The following is a 19,433-nucleotide window of genomic DNA, read 5'->3' as shown; positions in this document are numbered from 1 at the left end:
GTGCTCGGCAACTGGTGTGTGAATAACACGGCAATTAAATGCAAATGCAACCCGCGTGTGTTTTCTTGGGAAGCGGATGTGTTTGTGGCTAAAGAAAAAAAAAAAAAAAGCAGAACATGGCTACATTGTTCTCCCTTGGTGTTCGATATGCTTTTTTTTTTTTAAATTCTACCTTGCCACGCAGACGGCAACAGTCAAATTTTATTACAGAATGTAAACTATAAAATCAACAAGGCATAACAACAGAGAGCAACAGAATGTTACACGTGTGCAAGGCCACTTGTTGCTAGGCAGAACTCTCCCAAAACCAAATTTAATAATTTTTTTTTTTTTTGCTTATGTACACCAATGATGGGCACAAAAACAAATGTTTATCATTTTCATGCTGACAAATGTCAACATGGGGTGCTTGCGAGTTTGTTCCGTGACCAAGCCCACAACACAAATCAATTTTCTTAATTGGAATGAATTCAAGTGCCATTAATCTGTTTCAGCACTGCGACATATAATAATCATAATAATCCTATGAGGTATTTTCCATACTGCTAATTCTCTCGCGGTTGTGCGGGCGCCTATCCCAGCTCGAGAGGGCGATACACTCTGAACTGGTCGGCGACCGAATAGAAACAAACCATTGGCACTCGCATTCACACCTACGGAAAATTTAAGAGTCTTTGATGAAGAGCCAAACTCCTAACAGACGACGCTGGGGATTCGAACCTGGTCCTCGAAACTGTGAGGCGGACGTGTGAAGCACTTGTGCACCATGACACGTCACAGTCGATCATAATAATAAATAGCGCTGTATTGTAAAATATACAGTGGCGCCTTGAGGTTAAAGTTTAATCTGTTCAGTGACCCAGCTCGTTAAAAAAGACTTAAATGCCATCAGTGTGTCGCAGCCTCATGAAAATTTTTTGGAATGAGTTTTGAAAAAAAATAACAAAAAAAAAAATGGCATTCTACAATTTTGTAATACTTAAAACCGTACAATAATAAAAGAAATATAAAGCGCTAAACAGTTTTTGGCACATTTTTTTCCTGCAATACAATGGGGATTGCGTTGCTCCTTCTGGTTTGTGAACCTCGGCCACCTGGGGGCAGTATAATGTGGACATTCCACCTGATGTGGAATGTTTCCGGAACCTCACCCTGTGATGACCGATGGCTTATTTTATTGTCATTTCTCTATAACTATGACACAAAGCTAGTGACGGTTTGTGCTGCTGTTACGCGATGACGATTTCGGAATCGCAATCGGGCTTCCGAGGGCAAGAACAATATAGCCGGAGGGGGATTCGTCGTGGTTGTCCGCAACCGTGCGGTTTTAGGTTTAGGTCGTCCCGCAGTCGAGAGCAGCCACATCTTTGTAGTTAACGCAGAACAGACGAGACGGCCGTGGAGTCGTAAAACTTTCAACTCGTCTACAGTACGTCAGATGCCGGAGATCTTACGGCGGCTAATTGGGCTTGAGTGGATGAGCTCATCTATCCCAGAGAAGCAGAAAACAAATCCTAACAGGAGCAGCGGGACCCAACCGGGTCGGAGACGTGCAAAGCCGCCGGCCGGCCTAGTGGGCCGGGTTATCGGGCGAGCCGAGACCAAGATCAAGACGCCGCTCGGAGTCCTCTAAGGTCTTTAACTGAGGCTAAAGCAATTTGAAACGTCTATAAATTCTCCATCTATCCTCTGTTCAGGGGGAAGCTGCGCACAGCCTGAGAGGATTTCCTCTCTTGATCCTGCAGAAATGTTTTTATCCCTTCCTGGCTGTCCTCCTGGACACGAAGGCAGGAAACCTGGTGGCAGGTTGCAAGGCTCACACGGGCTTAGTGGCTCCCGGTTCTCGCCAAAGTCTCGCACGAAAGTAGGTGAGCGGGGAAACGGCGCTTGTACGTGAGCTGACAACGATGACTTTGTGACGGTTTTAGGGGGGAGTCGGACTCGGCGCCGTGGACGTCGTTCAAAGCGCCGTCGCTCTTGCCTTCCTTCGAGTGGCAACGCTAATCCAGATGAGGCACTTTAAAGGCCTAAATCCATTTAGACGAATAGAAGCTGTAACATGTAATTTGATTGGCCTAAGACGGTTTTAAATTACCTTACTTTGACTTACCCGATTTTTTTTTTTTTTTTTTTTTGACCTTGCTTTAAACTACTTCTACTGTTCCCGCATCTTTGTTAGCTATGATTCAACCACTTTACGAAAAGAGGATTCATTTTATTTTGTTGACGATACAATGGCTTTTTTTTTTTTTTTTTTTTTACTTCTTGATCACCCCAAAAAAAAAAACATTTTACGTGGAACTGAAGCTATTTTAATGAACTTATGTCATCTTACTTACAAATAATAATAATCCTGATCACAAACAACTACCTTAATTTCCGGGCTATAAAACGCAAATGTTTTCATACACTTTCAACCGTGCGGTTTATGCAGTGTTACGGCTAATTTGTGAATTTTTTTTTTCTAGCGGCCGCAAGTGGGCACTCGAGTGGAAAAGGGAGGAGTGAGACCGCTGGAATATATGTGTCGAGGAAGTGACTTTTGCCAGTATGTTGTTTTTTTTTTTTGTTTTTTTTTAACCAGCCCTCGCGGTTGGCGCCACGCTAGCAGTTGGTGCCTACTAGCGGTTGGTACCACTTTAGTGGTTAGCGCCGCACTAGTGGTTGCTGCTGCGTTACTGCCACATCTCAGTGATTTAGTTTTTTTTTTAACGGCCCTGTTAGTGTCGCTAGTGTGTAGCTGCCGCAGCTGTTTTTTTAATTTTATCCATATTTTTTACCGGTATGTTACCAGCCCTGTTCGTGCTACCGTGTGATTGCTATGTTAAGCTAAGCTAAGGTATTAAAACTTTGAAAACGCTTTCTGTTTACCGTCTTTCTTTGTCAATATCTCGTGTTTCGATGTGGGCCCTGGCGGCTTTTACACAGGTACGGCTTATGCATATACCAAATGTTATTTCCTTTACAAATGTACTGTGTGAGGCTTATAATCAGGTGCGCTCTGTAGGCCGGAAATCACGGTAATAAAACATGATTATCTTACTGTTACTAAGCACTGATAAACCACTGATCATAATCTGTAAACGGAAGCTTTATCGTTTTTTTGTTTCTCCATTTTATAACATGAAATATTGCAGACGGAGTGGTAGAGTAGTGGTTAGCAGGTCTGCCTCACAGGCGTGTGGTCCTGGGTTAGAATCTCAGGACTGGTTTGGTGTTCGCCCCCGGTTTCTGCATTGCAATCGGAGGGAATCATATCATATACTAATTAATTACTTTCAATCATATTACATAGGAGTAGTGGTAGTCTTCATATTGTTTAATATATTGTGTTGTATCAAATGCAGCTAATTACACAGCTCAATGTAATTGGCATTAATCTAATACTTTCTTCGTTGAACGGGATCGTTTTCCATTTTAATTGTAGCGAATCATATCATACGTAATTGGAGTAAAATATGTCGTAGCGCCTCATTCTTGAATTCCCCCACTTGGGATTGATACGAGATATTTATTTTTTTTTGCACTGTATGATATCACCGTTTGTTGTATCAAGTTATACCAACGACATATCAAAATTGTATCGTAATTGGAGCAATTTGTGTCACATCATAATTGGAGTGGGTCGTAACACAATGCAGTCGAACTGATTTCTATCATATCGTAATTGGAATGAATGACGTATCATAATTAGCGTGACTAATTGCATATTGCTATTAGATTGAATCGTGTCGTATCAGGAGTAGCTGAATGCGTATCGTGAATTTGTCAAGTATGGAGATATTTTTTGACATCGTCGTCAGTGATGGTGATGCACCGACTGAATTTTCACTCCCTGGCTCGACTGCGGCTCACATCCAGATGGTTCAATTGCTCATTATCAACTTTCGGCACTCACGCGTGCTTCTGCTTTTGCGCACATTTTTCCGGCTCTCTAACATCAGTTTAGTTGTTGTTGTTTTTTTTTTTTTTTTTTTTTTTTAAAAGTGATGATATAAACACGGCGTCAGCATATTGGAAAGATGGGAAATAGTCGGCACGCATCCTTTGTGTAAACGATATCCATGTCGTGTTAGTTTTAGGCGTGCTCTCCCAAAGGCTTAACTCGCAGAAACGAAGGCCCGCTTAGGTCCAGTTGACGGACACTTGTGAGAGAAAATAAATCGGCAACAGCGGCAACGAGATCTTCCTCAAGGCCGGAACCGTCCCTGGGGGGGGGTGGTTGCGTGATCCCGGGTTGAAAATGTAGAAGTCCGGAACAGGTGCCGTCGACCCAAGAACGCTGCACGCTGCATCGTGGCCGTCCTCGCGGGAGGAGATTTGGGGAACGATCAAGGTCCAGAAAGCAACTTGACAAAGTACAGTTCCGGATGAAAGCAGTTGTTGAAGGTCGTCTTCACAGTCTTGCCAAATACTGACCGAGGAAGCTCGCGGCGTACCGCATTTCTGCTCGTTCATATATGTTAATAGAAATTAATATTCCTGTAATCCCCTGCAAATAAGGGCTCAGATATGTTGTGAACGCTGAAAAAACTGCCTAAAAATGTTCAGAATTGCCTGTATTATTAGGCAAAAGTGGAAATATACCCCAAGCTATAATCCCAACACTTGTCATTATCGACTCATTTTACATTACCCTAAAAATAAGCACCGGTGTCTGTAATTTATACTTAGTTACAGTTACAGTTACAGTGACTCTGCCGATTCACGAATTCAGCTATTTGCGTTTTTGTGCTCTTTCTGAAATGCTGCGCGACGCCACAAGACGGTGCCAAAGTTCCGTCGAATAGGAAAGCAGAAGACTGGTACGAAGGAACTGAGTTGCGAGACGAGCTTTGGACGTCAGACGGGGGCTAAGTTTAGCCTGGGTGGTTAGTGGAAAATCATATAAACATTTTAGGGTGACGGTCAATTACTCGAGGTTTCGCCTGATTGGCACCAGGGCTCGATCCATATCCACCACCAATGGCTTTATAGCTGTATACCGATATCCGTCATCATTTTGGTCACGCTAATCGCGAGCTGAAATTTTCCCTTCTTATATGTATGAATCTAAGTCAGAATCAGACATCTCCCGGCGCTCGAGTCACTTTTGAATACGAGCTGCCGCTCACTACATGTTCGCCACAAAATCCTGTCCGGTCTCACTGAGGTTCCGTCGTGGTCCCGGCGCCTCAAGCCTCCTTCGTCAATATCGCAGGGTTCGGCCAAACTGGAGTCCAAATATTTCCACCACATCTTCATAGTTCTTCAAAGAATTAGAAAGGCCTTCTATCCGGTAAAGACGAAGTGGTCTCGATCAGTTGTCGAGTGCGATGCATGTGCCCCGCCTATGCTTGACTGGCGGAAGTGAAGTAAAGGTCGTTTTACGAGGAGGGTTCGGGGCGTGCAGGGAAGAGCAAAGACAAACACGATAAGAGGAATGTTGGTAAAATTACAGACTGCCAGCCGCTCGTAATGGAGTTCAGCGCCGGGTTGAGGGAAGCGAGGTCGCTCAGTCGTCGACACTCGACCGACGCTTCCTGCATTCCTCCACCGCGGAGTCATCGGGACGAGAGGATGATTATTGCGTCGGGCTCGGCCTCTAAAATAATAATTATGTGCAGTTTGGAAAAACGCAGTGAAGGACTTTGGCGCCGGAGGTTCAAGTAGCGCAGTGCCAATGAAAATACGGAAATGGACTTGCGTGTCGTGGAGAGTCGAGTTTAAGTGCTGAGTAGCGCCAAAATCATCAGGATGAAAACAACAATCTCAACGTTAGTTCTGTGGTTTGATGTGAATTTGCCTTCAGCCACCAATTAACGTACGGAGTCAAGCCCCGCCTCTTCGTGTTTTGCATTTTCATAAGTTAATCTGTTCAGATCCCGGGTACAAGTGGCCGAAATGAGTTTTCCACCGATGAGTGTCCGGGCTCTCCCTGAGAGATGGGGTGAGAAGCTCGGTCATCCGGGGGGCGGGGGGGGCTCAACGTCGAGCCTCTGCTCCTCCGCGTTGAGAGGAGCCAGACGAGGTGGCTGGGGCATCTGATTCGGATGCCTCCCTGGTGAGGTGTTCTGGGCACTTCCCAGACCCCGGGGACGACCCGGGACACGCTGGAGAGACTATGTCTCTCGGCTGGCCTGGGAACGCCTCGGGATCCCTCCGGAAGAGCTGGAAGAAGTGGCCGGGGAAAGGGAAGTCTGGCTATCCTTGCTGAAGCTTCTTCCCCCGTGACCCGACCCGGAGAAGTGGTAGAGAATGGACGGATGGATGGAACTCATCATCACCTATTCGCAGATTTCTGCACATTTTTGCGTTCTTTAATGGCCGAAGATGCTACATGATGGCACCAAGGCTCAATAGGAAAGTAATAATTGGTGCCAAGAAAGTACGCACGTTGAAGTCATCCATCTCGACTGGGGACTGAGGTCTTTGTGTGTCGAGGAAGAGCCAGGAAGGAGCCTGGGGGCGTTCGGAGGCTCCCAGTAGGAAAGTTGCAGTTGTCTGGTAGATCCCGATCACAAGTCAGTTCCATCCCAAAGGTCCGGCAGCTGGGCTTTGTCTTGTACATTTATGAATCTGAGGATGTCGGATTTATGAACAGTGCAGATTTTTTGCGGGGTCGACCCTAAATGTCGGGGTTCCGCTGAGGGATCCCGACATCGTCCGCCTTTGCGATAATCGTTCCGGGCGGTCCCGCTGCACCGCGTTGTTATTTTTGCCCCCCGGTCTGTGAACCGCGACGAGCGGTCGGCACTCCGGCGGAGACCCTGGACGGCTCGCCGCCCCCTCCAGGTGGCTCGTTCTCGTGTCACCTCATAAATCGTGCGCCATCTGAGCACGATCCGTCTCTCGGACCCATCAGACCTGAAGGCCTTGCGTAACAGTCCGGACGAAGATGTTTGGGGCTTTCTACGAATCTGCATTTATCGAGTAGCATTTTCAAATCCTGTTCATCTTGGGGAAAACTTACGACTTGACGCTCGTTTCGCTTGGCAACACAAAACGTGGTTGGCGTGTAGACCCCTAAGAAAAGTCACAACGTCCTTCCGGTCCGAAGCGGCCATTTTGGCGGCACTTAGACCATTTGCAGGGGATTATTTCGAAACAAATGTTGTGATTTTTGCAATCGTGCTTCCAAATATGAGCAATGTACACTTGCCAAACAGACGAGGGAGACTTAATTGGGAAAAATGTGGGTTTTTGTCAATCCGTTTTGTGTATTTGAATGACTCACCGGGAATGAGGAAACTGACGACGCAGTTCCGAAAACGCTCCCGGCCTGCGTTTTGCAATCTCTGTCACGTGACAGCTGTTGTTGTTGTTGTGTGCGTTCTGGTCCGTTTATCTGTTAACATACAACATGGCCGTGTGATCACCTCAAATGTTCTCAGAAGCTTTTGTGACGAGAAAAAAAAAAAATGGAGAAAAAGTAGGACGGGCAATCATCGCAGTCCTTTATTATTATTATTATTTTTACATTTGTACACCTGCACAATCTAATGCATTCCGCACTTTTATATGAGTTGCAATCGTTTTCAAGCACTTTCGGCCATTGTGCGGCAGGATTTCTGACGCAAAACTGCAATCGCGAGCGATCCGAGCGACCCGACGGCAGCCTTTGAGGCGAGCTCGCTTGTCAGACCGGGCGGGGGGGTGGGGGGTGGGGCCCAGACGGCTGGGTGCGTCTTTAAAAGGTTATCTGGGGACATAATGAGCCCCGGCGAGGCGGGCCAAATGAAAACACGGACTTCTGACGGCCGCAGATATTACGGGTTTTAGGCGCGAGGCCCCGCTAGCTTTGACGCACATCAAATGGCGGCGAAATGATGGTTATCAACGAAGGCCCTTTTAGACGCTAAACACGGAGCCGATGCACGCGGCCGAGCCTCGGAGCTGAGTCAGCTCGGCTTTGCGCTCACTAAATGGAGATAAAAATGCAAAAAAGCGACCGGATAAGTCATTCAATCTAATTAGGAGGTGTGGACGGCTTTACGGAAAGCTGCTTTTGTGATTTTGAACAGTTCGTCGCCGCCATCTGACAGGCGTACATGCACACGCTTGTCACGGACGGCTCGACCGCACCGCGTCTGTTCTGCAGAACGCGCGCGAGGCTGCCAGGGTGCTACAAATCAATGCGCTGTGAAAATATGTAACTAGGTTTGTATGACAGAAATAATGTTCAAACGCACGCAAACGGGACTCGATCAGCTGACGTGGAAACCACGAGAGATCATCCGGCGGCACAAAGCGCTTGAAATTTTATATTTTAGTGCGCTATGTAGAGAATTGCGCAATTTCAAACAGGAATGTGCAAATTAAAACGCAATTCCTCCTTTTTGAGCTGCCTCACTAGCCACACGCCAGTTATTAATCAAGCACATTACACCAGTAAAATGTGAATTTTCTGAATGATATTCCCACTGTTATTACGTTATGCGCGTACGTCATCCCCTTTCAGGCCGTCATATGTTAATTACTATGTAATTATAGGCACACTTGCAAAGTCACGTTCACAAATGAAAATTTCTGGCTGTAATCTAAAAATGAATAAAACGAGCAAATCGTCTCAAATTAGATGCCTTTGCCACCTCGGCCACCAGGGGGACGTAAAACACAACCTGCACAAGTAGAATTCATGTCTCACCGACAGCGCAGTCGTGTTAGTTTTGTTCTTTGCAGATGATAAAGAATATATGACTTTGGATTGTTTTGCTCATAACAAAAAAATAATAAAATTCAATCAAGCAACAGCTTGTAACTTAATCACTTGTAACTTGGAGCACCTGGGAGAAAAAACACCATTTTGTCTGATGTTGTTTGCAGCAAAGATGCATCACTAAACACCCCCCCCCATGACAAATATGTCCCACTTTTTGCCTAATGACAGACCTTTGGCTCATTGTGGCCCGCCCGTTCCCGACTGATGTGGCTAAACAGTGTGCTACGCCGCCACGGTCTCCCTCTGTTAAACCCCACTTCATTCGAGCCCCCCCCCCGCCCCCCCACCCCAACTCCCCCCACTCAGCGCCCTGCCCTTGTTTGTTTGAAGGCAAACTAACATTAGAGGGACCCGTCCGGCGTCCTTTTGTGCAGCAAGTCGCCGCAAAGCCTTTCATCTGTTTGTCGCAAGTCTGCGTTTGGGTCGGCGGCAGGTGAAACGTTTGGCCAACGCCAAAAAAAAAAAAAAAAAAAGTGGACGGTGGATGAATGACGACGATGCGGATCCGACAAATGACAACTCTTTTTGTGTCCTCTGCACGTTTTTGTATTTTTGTTTGCTTGTTACAGTAACATCAAGTTAAGACATTTTTAAAATATGACTTTTCTCATCTTTCACACACTCCTATTAAGCTGTACCCTATTTGTACAAACACTTCTATACTCTTTAACACCTTGTAAACTTAAAGGTACAATAACACACAGTAGTACTGTACTGTACAATTATTTTACCACCCTCCAAAATGACAGCATACGCTCAAAATCCCGCAAATGGCAAGTTATTACCGCAATTTCCTCTGAACCCTGCTTGCTTTGTACCTTGCGGTTTATGCGGTGATGCGGCTAATTTGTCCATTTTTTCTATCGGCCGCAAGGGGGCACTCGAGCGGAAAAGGTAAGAGAGACCGGTGGAATATATGTGCCGAGCAAGTGACTTTTACCGATATGTTGTTTTTTTGTTTTTTTTTTTTAACCGGCCCTGTTAGCTCTGCGCTAGCGTTAGCGTAAAGCACTCAAAAGTGTTCATTGTCCGGCGGCCGTTTGTAACGTGGGCGTTGGGGGCAGGCGGGATTTTGCATCTGGACCAGATCGTCTAATGTTTACAAATGATCTGACAAGAGGTCAAAGGTCTGAGATCAAGGCGCACGGGGGGAGATAAATCGGAAGAAGACAAATGACCTTTTTTTTTCTCTCTTTCTCCTTGTGTATCACTTTCTCCCTAAGGCCTCGTTGCCCTCGTGGCGCTGGTGCCGAGCGCACCTGTTGGCCCGTGATGCATGACTGTGGACTCTGTAGTCTCCTACGGCTTCCTGACGGTTAAGGCCAGTTCCAGCCTCCGTAAAAACACCACATTTTTTTGTAGGGTGGTTATTTTTAAAACAAGAATCAAAGCACCCCAACACTAAAATATTCCATCTTCATGAAAATGTATAATAAAGACATACCGAAAAATGTCATCATTGCTCAGTATAAACTACAGGAATATTGATTGTCCCTTGCAGAGGATAAAGAATACATGCCAGGGAGTATTCTGAAATTGCCCGTCTTTATGTGTTTTCTCCAACATTCGTGTTGCTGAAAGTATTACAATGTTGTTATCCCATCTGTGGCGTTCTGCAGTTTGTGTTGGCATTAAATTTGTACATTTTATAGCAAAGCTGCGTGATTGTTTTCAACGCACAAGGTGTAATTCTCTTTATTTGGTGTTTAGTTTGACAGTAGAGCTGACCTGGGAGTAGCCGTAAAAAGTTTGAAGTCTATTTTTTGGAGAAATAATTTGGTACGGCTTCAATTGTTGGTCGGTTGCAAATTGAATTTTTGATCCTCGGTGTATTTTGATGAAAATTTGCCGAAGATGCGTGACTGAGATACATGAGAACTATTTTAACTTGCGTGTGGGCGCGCGGTTGGGGTGTTGAAAAATGTTTTCAAAAAAAGACAACACTGCCCTCTTCTGGACATTTGGGCTAAAAGCAGCAGCAAGTCAAGTGTATGATTGGAAGCGGCCTTCGGCGTCATCCATCTACAGTAAGGCAATCTGTTTTTAGAATGAATAAATGCTCAGCATACTTGATACTAACCTATATTTTCAATGGTATTTATTTGACTACTGGACATGTAGGTTTATTAATCTTTCATTTGGTCTAGATATATTTTTTTAAATGTATAATTAAATAGGGAAAAAGAGATTCAAAAATTGCTTTTGCTTTTTTGTAATTGTAGCAAAAATATTATAGCAGGATATGTTTTGATATTGAGACAACATTTTCCTGGATTGCGGGGGATACATTCTTTCCTTGCGTCCACTTGTTTTACCGTTTTTTTACGTCTTTATTTTGCTGCCCCCTAGTGGTAAAATACGGCACAATGGCCCATGAAGCGAAGCAAAAAAAAAAAAGAAAAATGGGGCAAAGTATTTTACATTCTGTTTTGTCATTACAGTTTCATAAAGTACACTATAATGCATTGGGGGGGGGGGTAAAGGTACTTTTTGGTGGTAAAGTTCATTCTTGTCCTGGGAAAAAAACGAAGGCGTCAACTTTAATTTGCCACATTTTTATCACGTGCCACTGCAGTAAGTCCGAATTCAGTGAATTGAAAGGACTTTATTTTTTCAGCGCAGCCCCCGCCAGTTGCCCGGGCAGCGCTCCGGTGCCGCGCAGACTCCATTTCCCACCACGCACCGCGCCGCGCTTTCTCTTTTTCTGCGCTCCGAGCAGCTTTGCGGTCAGGCAGCAGCGTGCGAAACCGGCGCACGGCCGCGGCGCTTTGGGGAACATGTAACGGCGGAGCGTGCGCGCGTTTGGGCTGTGGGCGCACGAGGCGATGAGGACGGGAAACGACGTGCTCGGATTCGCGCCGGCGCCCCGACGTTGAGCGTGTTTGTGGCAATTGTTTTTCAGCTCCCGTCTCGGCGTGCGGTGATGCGGACTGCCGGTGGGCGTTGATCGGGGCACGATTCAAGATGAAGAAGCAGTTCAATCGCATGAGGCAGCTCGCCAACCAAACGGTGGGAAGGTAAGACATTCTGCAGCACCCCCCCCCCCCCCACACACACACATCGCCCACCTCCCATTTTGCAGCTAATTTCCTAATCTAATCATTCGCGATTGTCTTTTTCAATGCAATAAGGCTTTGTGCGCGTGCGTGAGCTCCACTGTAACGTGTTACCGCATCGGCAGCGTGGGGGGTGCGCGGGGGTGGAGTCGCATCGTGCGCCCCCCCCCCAACACCCCCCCCCCCCCACACACACACACACACACGCACACGCAGCCTGCAGCCCACGGAAAGTCATCCAATCTGCAAAAGGCGCCGCAGAATTGCCCACTCGTGAGTGTTGATTGGCCGCGCGTTTGATAGGCGACGCATTAAGAGGATGGCGCAATGTTTTCATTACGCACTCAGCTGTTCGCGGGTGGGGGTGGGGTGGGGATCACCCCCTCGCATGACATCGAGCGGGAGGGGGGATGTCAGGATTCCTGAAGGTCGCGTTGTCCTGCGTCAATAACTTCAACAAGATGCAACCTATAACGTGGAATCCAAAACATAAATCAATTTTTTTTTTCCAAGTCTGGCCCTTTAAGGAGCAACATGATCAGACTATTTTGCCCCCATGTACCCCCCCCCCCCCCCGCGTTAGACCCCCTTTCATTGCAGGAGGTGTGGCTCAGTCACTTGCAATTTTTTCTCCAATTCAGGCTGCTTCACTTGTTGCTATTTTTAGTTTATATTATTTTTATGTTTTTTTTTTTTTTTTTACAGTGACTCATGCATAAGCGGGTGAGCGTGTGTGTGTTTGAGTGGGTAAGATGGCGAAAAATATGGGTGGGTCCGGGTCGGTGGTGTGCACCCCGGAAAGGTTCGTTGCAGCCCACCACGAAAATTATAGGAAAAATGTCAAGAACAAACATGTTTTATAAAGGGTCATATTTGCTGTGGTATTGGTGTTTTGGATGTCTGCCTTTAAGAGGCGGAGCTTAGAATGCGCCATCAGGAGGAGGAGTCGGGTAGGCCGGTTAGTCTGCGTGTGAGCGTCTTGGTGTGAGTTGTGGCCTTCAGCAGCTCCCTGCGAGTGTTCTGATTTTGTATGTTGGTCTTTGTGTCGCCTTTCAGCTTTTTCAGCACTCCCTGCTGACATGCGAGGGCACGACGCGACCATAATTGCTCCATTTTTGACCTCACGAACCAAGAAAAAGTTAAAGATTATTCTATTTGTTACATTAGTCCCCTGTTGGCTCGTCAAGCTTCCACTGTGTTATGTCTTTAATCTATGAATAATATACAGCATAACACACTGTCATCTTTTTCCCCCATTATTCTTATTTTGTTGCATTAAAGTAAAGACTTAATTCGCTTCATATGAGGACATTTTATTATCGTATTGTTGAGTGAATTTTTCAATTTTTGGATATCTCGACATCCCATAGAGCACAACATTTCTTGTAAGGTACTCGTGATTTTGTGTGGTGTCTCTGAACATGGAACCGACAAAACTCAATTAGCAGCACCCCTGGAAAAAAATGTGACCCCCGACCCCGGTTTCACAGATGCGCACCAAATCGGGTGAACTTGTGCAGCGTGACCGGATGCAGAGAAAGTCTCAAGGACCCACACACAAAGTTGCTTGTTTTGGTTAGAAGTGTTTATTTTATTTTTGTTTGGTTCGGGGGCTTTTCTTAACTCTTTTCCAAACTGAGTCGCCGGCGTGGTAAATTGTTTTTAACGTTCCTCCGCTTCGGCCATCTTGGAGGAGGCGTGACCTCTGGTCGCGCTCGCTAAACTAACCCGTTCCGCCGTTTAATGGCGGACATACGCGTCGTTTACTTGTTTCGAAATGGAACGATTAAGGGGGTGTGTTTCTCCTCAGGACCGGTGAATCAGTGATTTTGAAGGTCCCGTAGGGTGTGCGGCGGCGGGGGGGCTTCATCAGGTGCGCCCTGTCAGCATCTCCGCGGCTATCCGGCGCCGGGGGTGACCTGCGAGTCATGCGACCGCGCAGTTGACCAATGGTCCAACGCTGGAGGAGGCGCGGCGGCTTTCGAGCAGCGCAGCGGAAAGGAGACGAGACGCGTGAGAGGGCACGGGTGGGGGGGGGGTGGGGGGGGGGACACACACGACGTGGCCGACTTCTGCCTCGTTGCCGTCTTCCTTTCGCCGCTTCAACTTTTACCAAACACTTTTTGTCATTGTCAACCGTCGGACCATAAAAAAAATGTATACCAGAGACCGATTGGCAGAAAATACTTTTGCGGCATAAAAAGATAAACACACGGAATCATTTGTCACAGGGGAAATGATGCCGATACACCCTGTATTTTGTTTGAGGGGGGGCGACAATGTGCCCTCTTTTAAAAACATTTACATACATTTAGAGAAGTTTGAAATCACCAATAGAACAATAGTCTTGGATATGATCATTGTGCAAATCACCTCACGGAATTTAAGCGGTTTAAAGTGAGTAGCAGTGTACTGTACTGAGTACCGAGAGAGGAACCGTGGTACTGCGTGCGCAAGTCTGGTGTGGCGGAGGAATTTGTCGGAATAGTACAGGACGTGTATGACGGCAGCGGAACAGCGGTGAGAAGTGCCGTAGGTGTGTCAGAAATATTTAAGGTGGAGGTGGGAATGCATCAGGGATCCGCGCTGAGCCCCTTCCTGTTTGCGGTAGTAATGGATAGGCTGACAGATGAGGTTAGACTGGAATCCCCTTGGACCGCGATGTGCACAGATGATATCGTGATCTGCAGTGAAAGCAGGGAGCAGGCGGAGGAACAATTAGAAAGATGGAGGCACACATTGGAAAGGAGAGGAATGAAGACTAGCCAGAGTAAAACAGAATATATGTGTCTGAAGAGTCAAGCTCCAGGGAGAAGAGATGGCGAGGGTGGACGGCTTCAAATATTTGGGGTCAACAATACAGAGCAATGGTGAGTGTGGTAAAGGAAGTGAAGAAACGGGTTTGAGCAGGGTGGAACAGTTGGCAGAAGGCGTCTGGTGTTCTATGTGACCGAAGAGTCTCCGCGAGGATGAAGGGGAAAGTCTATAAAACAGTGTTGAGGCCGGCCATGATGTACCGATTAGAGACGGTGGACAGGAAGTACAACTGGAGGTGGCAGAAATGAAGATGTTGAGGTTCTCGCTCGGCGTGAGCGGGTTGGATGGGGTTAGAAATGAGCTCGTTAGAGGGACAGCCAAAGTTGGATGATTTGGAGACAAGGTTAGAGAGAGGAGACTTCGATGGGTTGGACATGTCCAGAGGCCAGAGAGTCTGAGGATGGAGCTGCCAGGGAAAAGAGCAAGAGAGAGGAAGACCGAAGAAAAGGTGGAAGGATGTTGTGAGGGAGGACTTGAGGACAGTGGAAGATGAGCGAGATAGGCTTAGATAGAAAACGGTGACACCCTTTGGCGACCCCTAATCGGGACAAGCCGGAAGGAAAAGAAGATGAAAGCGAGTAGCAGTGTCAATTGCGCAAATGGTGCAGATACTTCTTAAGCACATGAGTGGGCAGTAACGGTCAAGAACAGATACGCAAATCGTGCTGAGTGGTGAGGCTGTGACAGCGAGTGCACGGTGGATAATGTACAACTGGCCCGACAGACACGTTACACCAAAATTAGCAGCATAATTGGAATTGTAAATGAACAGTTTACCGTACTTAATGGCGAGAGGGAAGAAGGTGTTAGAATGTCTGCTAATTTTAGTTTGCGGTACTCGATCCTGTGCAATTATAATGCGAGTTCCTGTACGTATTGCTAAGGGGTCTTTAGTTCATTTGCTGTTCGTCGTTCGTTCGTTAGCTTAGCGGTCGTCTTAAACGGCCGGCGCCGGTCTTGCGATCGAGCAGCGACCGGTGCAGGTGCGCCGGCTGATGTTTTCCTGAAAAAGCGCGCGGGGCTATTTTTTGCTCCGCTGCAAGCCGAGCCTGAGCGATGACACCATTGAACGGAATCCAATTCTTGCCGCCCTCTTTAGCTCTCAATCGTCTTCTCTTCTTACCAAAAAGTGCATTTTAACACATGCCCCGGCCCTTCCCCGTACTCGCAAAGGTTGACGGTAATTTGTTTGCGGCCCCCAACTCCACACCCCCCCACCCCCGTTCACTCACCTGCCTTTCCTTCTTTCTCCTCTTCTCGTCTCGCCTCTAGTATTGGGGTTCAGCTCGCCGCATAACAATGCAGTTGTCAGAAAATGGCAGCCATTTGCCGGCTAGCTGCGGTGTCGAAGTAGCTACCGACGGTTGGAATAGACGAAGGCGTGCAAAAATAGCGCGTGGGGGGGCGGGGGCAAAACTCTTGAGGTATTGGAGAAAACCCGGCAAATGCTGCGCTGATGGGGGAGATGGATCACTTTTTGACCTTGATTGAGGCAAGGCACATTGTTTTTATATTAGTGAAAAATCACATATCTAATAAAAATAAATCAAAAATAAATAAAAGTGGATACGCAGGTTAATGAACCTTTCCGACTGGCAATCTTAATCTCCGCACCCCTGAGCTACATTTCCCATGTCCCACAAGCTTCCAAAATGGCAACTGAACAGATTTGAGGTCGATTCTCTAACGCGTATTCCAGATAATATTGCGGTATGACTTGTCCAAGAGAGTTCTACAGAGGGCTCTCAACTATTTCACGCAAGGATATGTACACATACAGCCTTGTGTTTGTTGATATTGTCCACATTTAGTTGTACGTGCGCTCTTCCGTGAGCCTGAATCCATCGTAGGCACGTGGTCAACTGTGTTTTCGGCTTTGGAAAATGACTCAAGCGGGCCCCTTGTGAGCTAGCAGGATAGCTTTCATCAGAATTGCGCATCTGAGGACCATTTTCTTCGTAACATGAACTTTTCCAAGCGCCTGCTACTGACAACCAGCATTGCTTGTGGTACAATGTGGGGAGAGGGGCGTGTCAAGCCAGGGGTTAAGACAATCTGATTGGCTATTATCGTACGAGTGATTGACAGGTCGGAAAGGTCCATTCAATTTGTTCTTGATGTAGTGAGAGCTGAAGATGTAATTTGCCTTGCTGGTGTGATACATTTTTTGAAGTAAATGAATTATTTCGGTATGAAATGGGGACGTCTCCTTTTGCTTTTGTGCTTCCGGTGCATGTGCCCCCCCCCCCCCCCCGCCCCATTTTAACAGCACACACAATATGCTGTTACGTAAACTGTCCTGGCCTGGCGTCCGACCTCTCGCTACGCAACTGTGTCACCCTCTCAAGGAGCATATGGGAGCCGACAGCTAACACGAGCGGAGCGGGCCTTTGCTGAGCTAGCAAACGCGACGCTGATGCTCACGTTGCTCTTTTGATTCCATCGCCGCTCAGAAATTGAACCCCCCCCCCCCCCTTTGTAACGGTTCTGTAGTGCCGTTAGTGCCTCTCGGTGACCAGATGTTAGAATGCTACATTAGCATAAAGACACATTGTGTGTGTGCGCCGTTTCACGCTTTTCGCCGAGAAAACGTCCGCGTTCTACTGGAAAAGCGTCAATGCGAGAGGAACGGCACGGCACGCCGCTTCACGGGCCACTCGTCAGAGCTTTTGATTTTGATTTTTTTTTTTTTTGTTTCGGCTCGCTTTTCAAGCCGAGCCCCAACGGACGCGCGTCGCAGGTGTCGACGCCGACCTGTCGGCTGTGAGATCATCGCGACGCAAAGCGGAGCCAGGAATAGCCTCGCTTCGATAACCCCTGGACCAATTAAGATTGCAATAACTTCATTTAGGCGGCACGGTGGGTCAGATGGTCAAGCGTTTGCCTCACAGTTCTGAGGTCCCGGGTTCAATCCCGGACCCGCCTGTGTGGAGTCTCCATGTTCTCCCCGTGCCTGCGTGGGTTTCCTCCGGGCACTGTGGTTTCCTCCCACATTCCAAAAACATGCAACATTAGTTGGACGCTCTAAATTGCCCATAGGTGTGATTGTGAGTATGGCTGTTTGTCTCCATGTGCCCTGCGATTGGCTGGCGACCAGTTCAGGGTGTACCCCGCCTCCTGCCCGTTGACAGCTGGGATAGGCTCCGGCACTCCCCGCCACCCTCGTGAGGATAAGCGGCAAAGAAAATGGACGGATAACATCATTTGAATAACTCACTCTTCATTTGCGGTATACTGCCCCCAGGTGGCGAACACAGACACACCCCAAGGAGTACAACATTGCCCGTTGAGTTGAAGCAAAAAAAAATAAAAAATGTGGCAAAAATTCTTTTGATTCTTTACATTCTATTGAATCATATCATTGCTGTATGTTTTTATAAACTGGAATATTATTGTGTAGTATTTTAGGGGGTGGACTGAAAAGATGAAAAGTTTTCTGAAAAGATGATTTATTCTACACATGTGGCCACAGAAGGAACCGAACTGGTCTCTCAAGGCACCGACTGTCCTATTTGGATGTATTTTAATATTTTGGATGTATTTTAATATTTTGGAGCCAAATGCGTCATCCAGAAACTGATTCCTGTGCTCTGCGGTGCGGTGTTAAGTGATGCAAATATTTGTCTCTGCACATCTGCGGTGTTGAGAAAAATATTCTGAAAGCGGGGAGGCAATTTACACAGAATTTTGTCAACAGCTTTTAAAAAAAAGAATAAAATAAAAGTCCTCAATTTTGAAGCAGGTGATAACAAATCTGATTTGAAAAAAGCAGCCGAGAACCACCTGCACAGATGTTTTTTGTTTTTTTTTGTTTTTCTCGTGAAGATGTGAGGAATTAACATATCACTTGCGTTGTGTCGAAATTGGTATTTAGTTGAAGGGTGCATTAGCGTTGACTGAATGACGAGAAAGTGGCATACTTGAATACATATTTTGCCCTTTGCATTCAAAAGTGCTCAAAACAAAAAGCTCTGCGTATGTTTGGTTTTTGCCTTTTTTTCTGACGTACTTGAAAGGAAGAAAATAAGAAGCTTCAAATGTTGCATGCTCGATTGCCTAGAAACACATTTAGCATTTATTTTTAACATTGTTTGGCTCCCTGATATGTTATTTGAAAAATAATAGAGGACATGAATTGCAAGTTGTGATAGTTGAAGTGGACCCAATCAAAATTGTGCCATACCATTACAACAACGCTGCTGCTGTTGTTGTCACTCATCTTGTCCCAACGTGCAGTTACTGCATTTTATGAAACCGTTTAGCATCGCAACTGCCTCGGTAAATGCTTGTAAAAGTAGCATTGGTCATTTTTTGGGAAGAGCAAAAATATATGCACGTGAGTGTTGCTATTATGTCTGTCGATGCGTTGCTTGACCGTTTGTGTTCAAACATCCGTTGCCGACGGGGTTACGACACGGTGACTATGAGTGTTATTTGTTAGCCCGTCTGTGGAATTTTGCATCGTATTAGCATTGAGATAGCAGAGATGACATAGGCAAACGTTTCTGGTTGTATTAAATACAAAAAAAATGTCATTATTTTAGTTTGATGTGTAGTTTGACAGTAGCATCCAAGTCATGGTCCTAAAAAAAACAGCTCGAAGCCTCTTCGGAAATGAAAAATGTTCAAGTGTCAAAGCGCTGCCGCTTGTTGTGAAGTGAGTCGAGTTTTCTGCCACCATCTCGTGCCGGAATCTGGAGAGCTCAATTATCCCTGCGGAGAACCGTGACCTACTTTTGCCGGACAAATACAGTAAAGTGGCTTTCTCTGTTCCCGCGGCCGCGTAGGCCCTCTCTCGTCTCGGGAGCCAAACGAGACGTCCGTGAGGCGTCTCTGGGCTTGGGAGTTTTTTTTTTTTT

General features: G+C 46.6%; 1 protein-coding gene across 1 annotated transcript in view; it reads left to right on the top strand.

Annotated features, from left to right (window-relative positions):
- LOC133514754 (rho GTPase-activating protein 44-like) overlaps positions 1 to 19,433 on the top strand; it is a 74,643-nt gene that overhangs the window by 35,081 nt on the left and 20,129 nt on the right. The window contains 1 exon segment of the mRNA XM_061846684.1: positions 11,604 to 11,718. Coding sequence (XP_061702668.1) covers positions 11,604 to 11,718 — 115 coding nt within the window.

This window comes from Syngnathoides biaculeatus, chromosome 16 (genome assembly GCF_019802595.1).
Source record: "Syngnathoides biaculeatus isolate LvHL_M chromosome 16, ASM1980259v1, whole genome shotgun sequence".
NCBI lineage: Eukaryota > Metazoa > Chordata > Actinopteri > Syngnathiformes > Syngnathidae > Syngnathoides > Syngnathoides biaculeatus.
The sequence above is the reverse complement of the archived record's forward strand: the minus strand, read 5'-3'. Positions and strand labels throughout refer to the sequence as shown.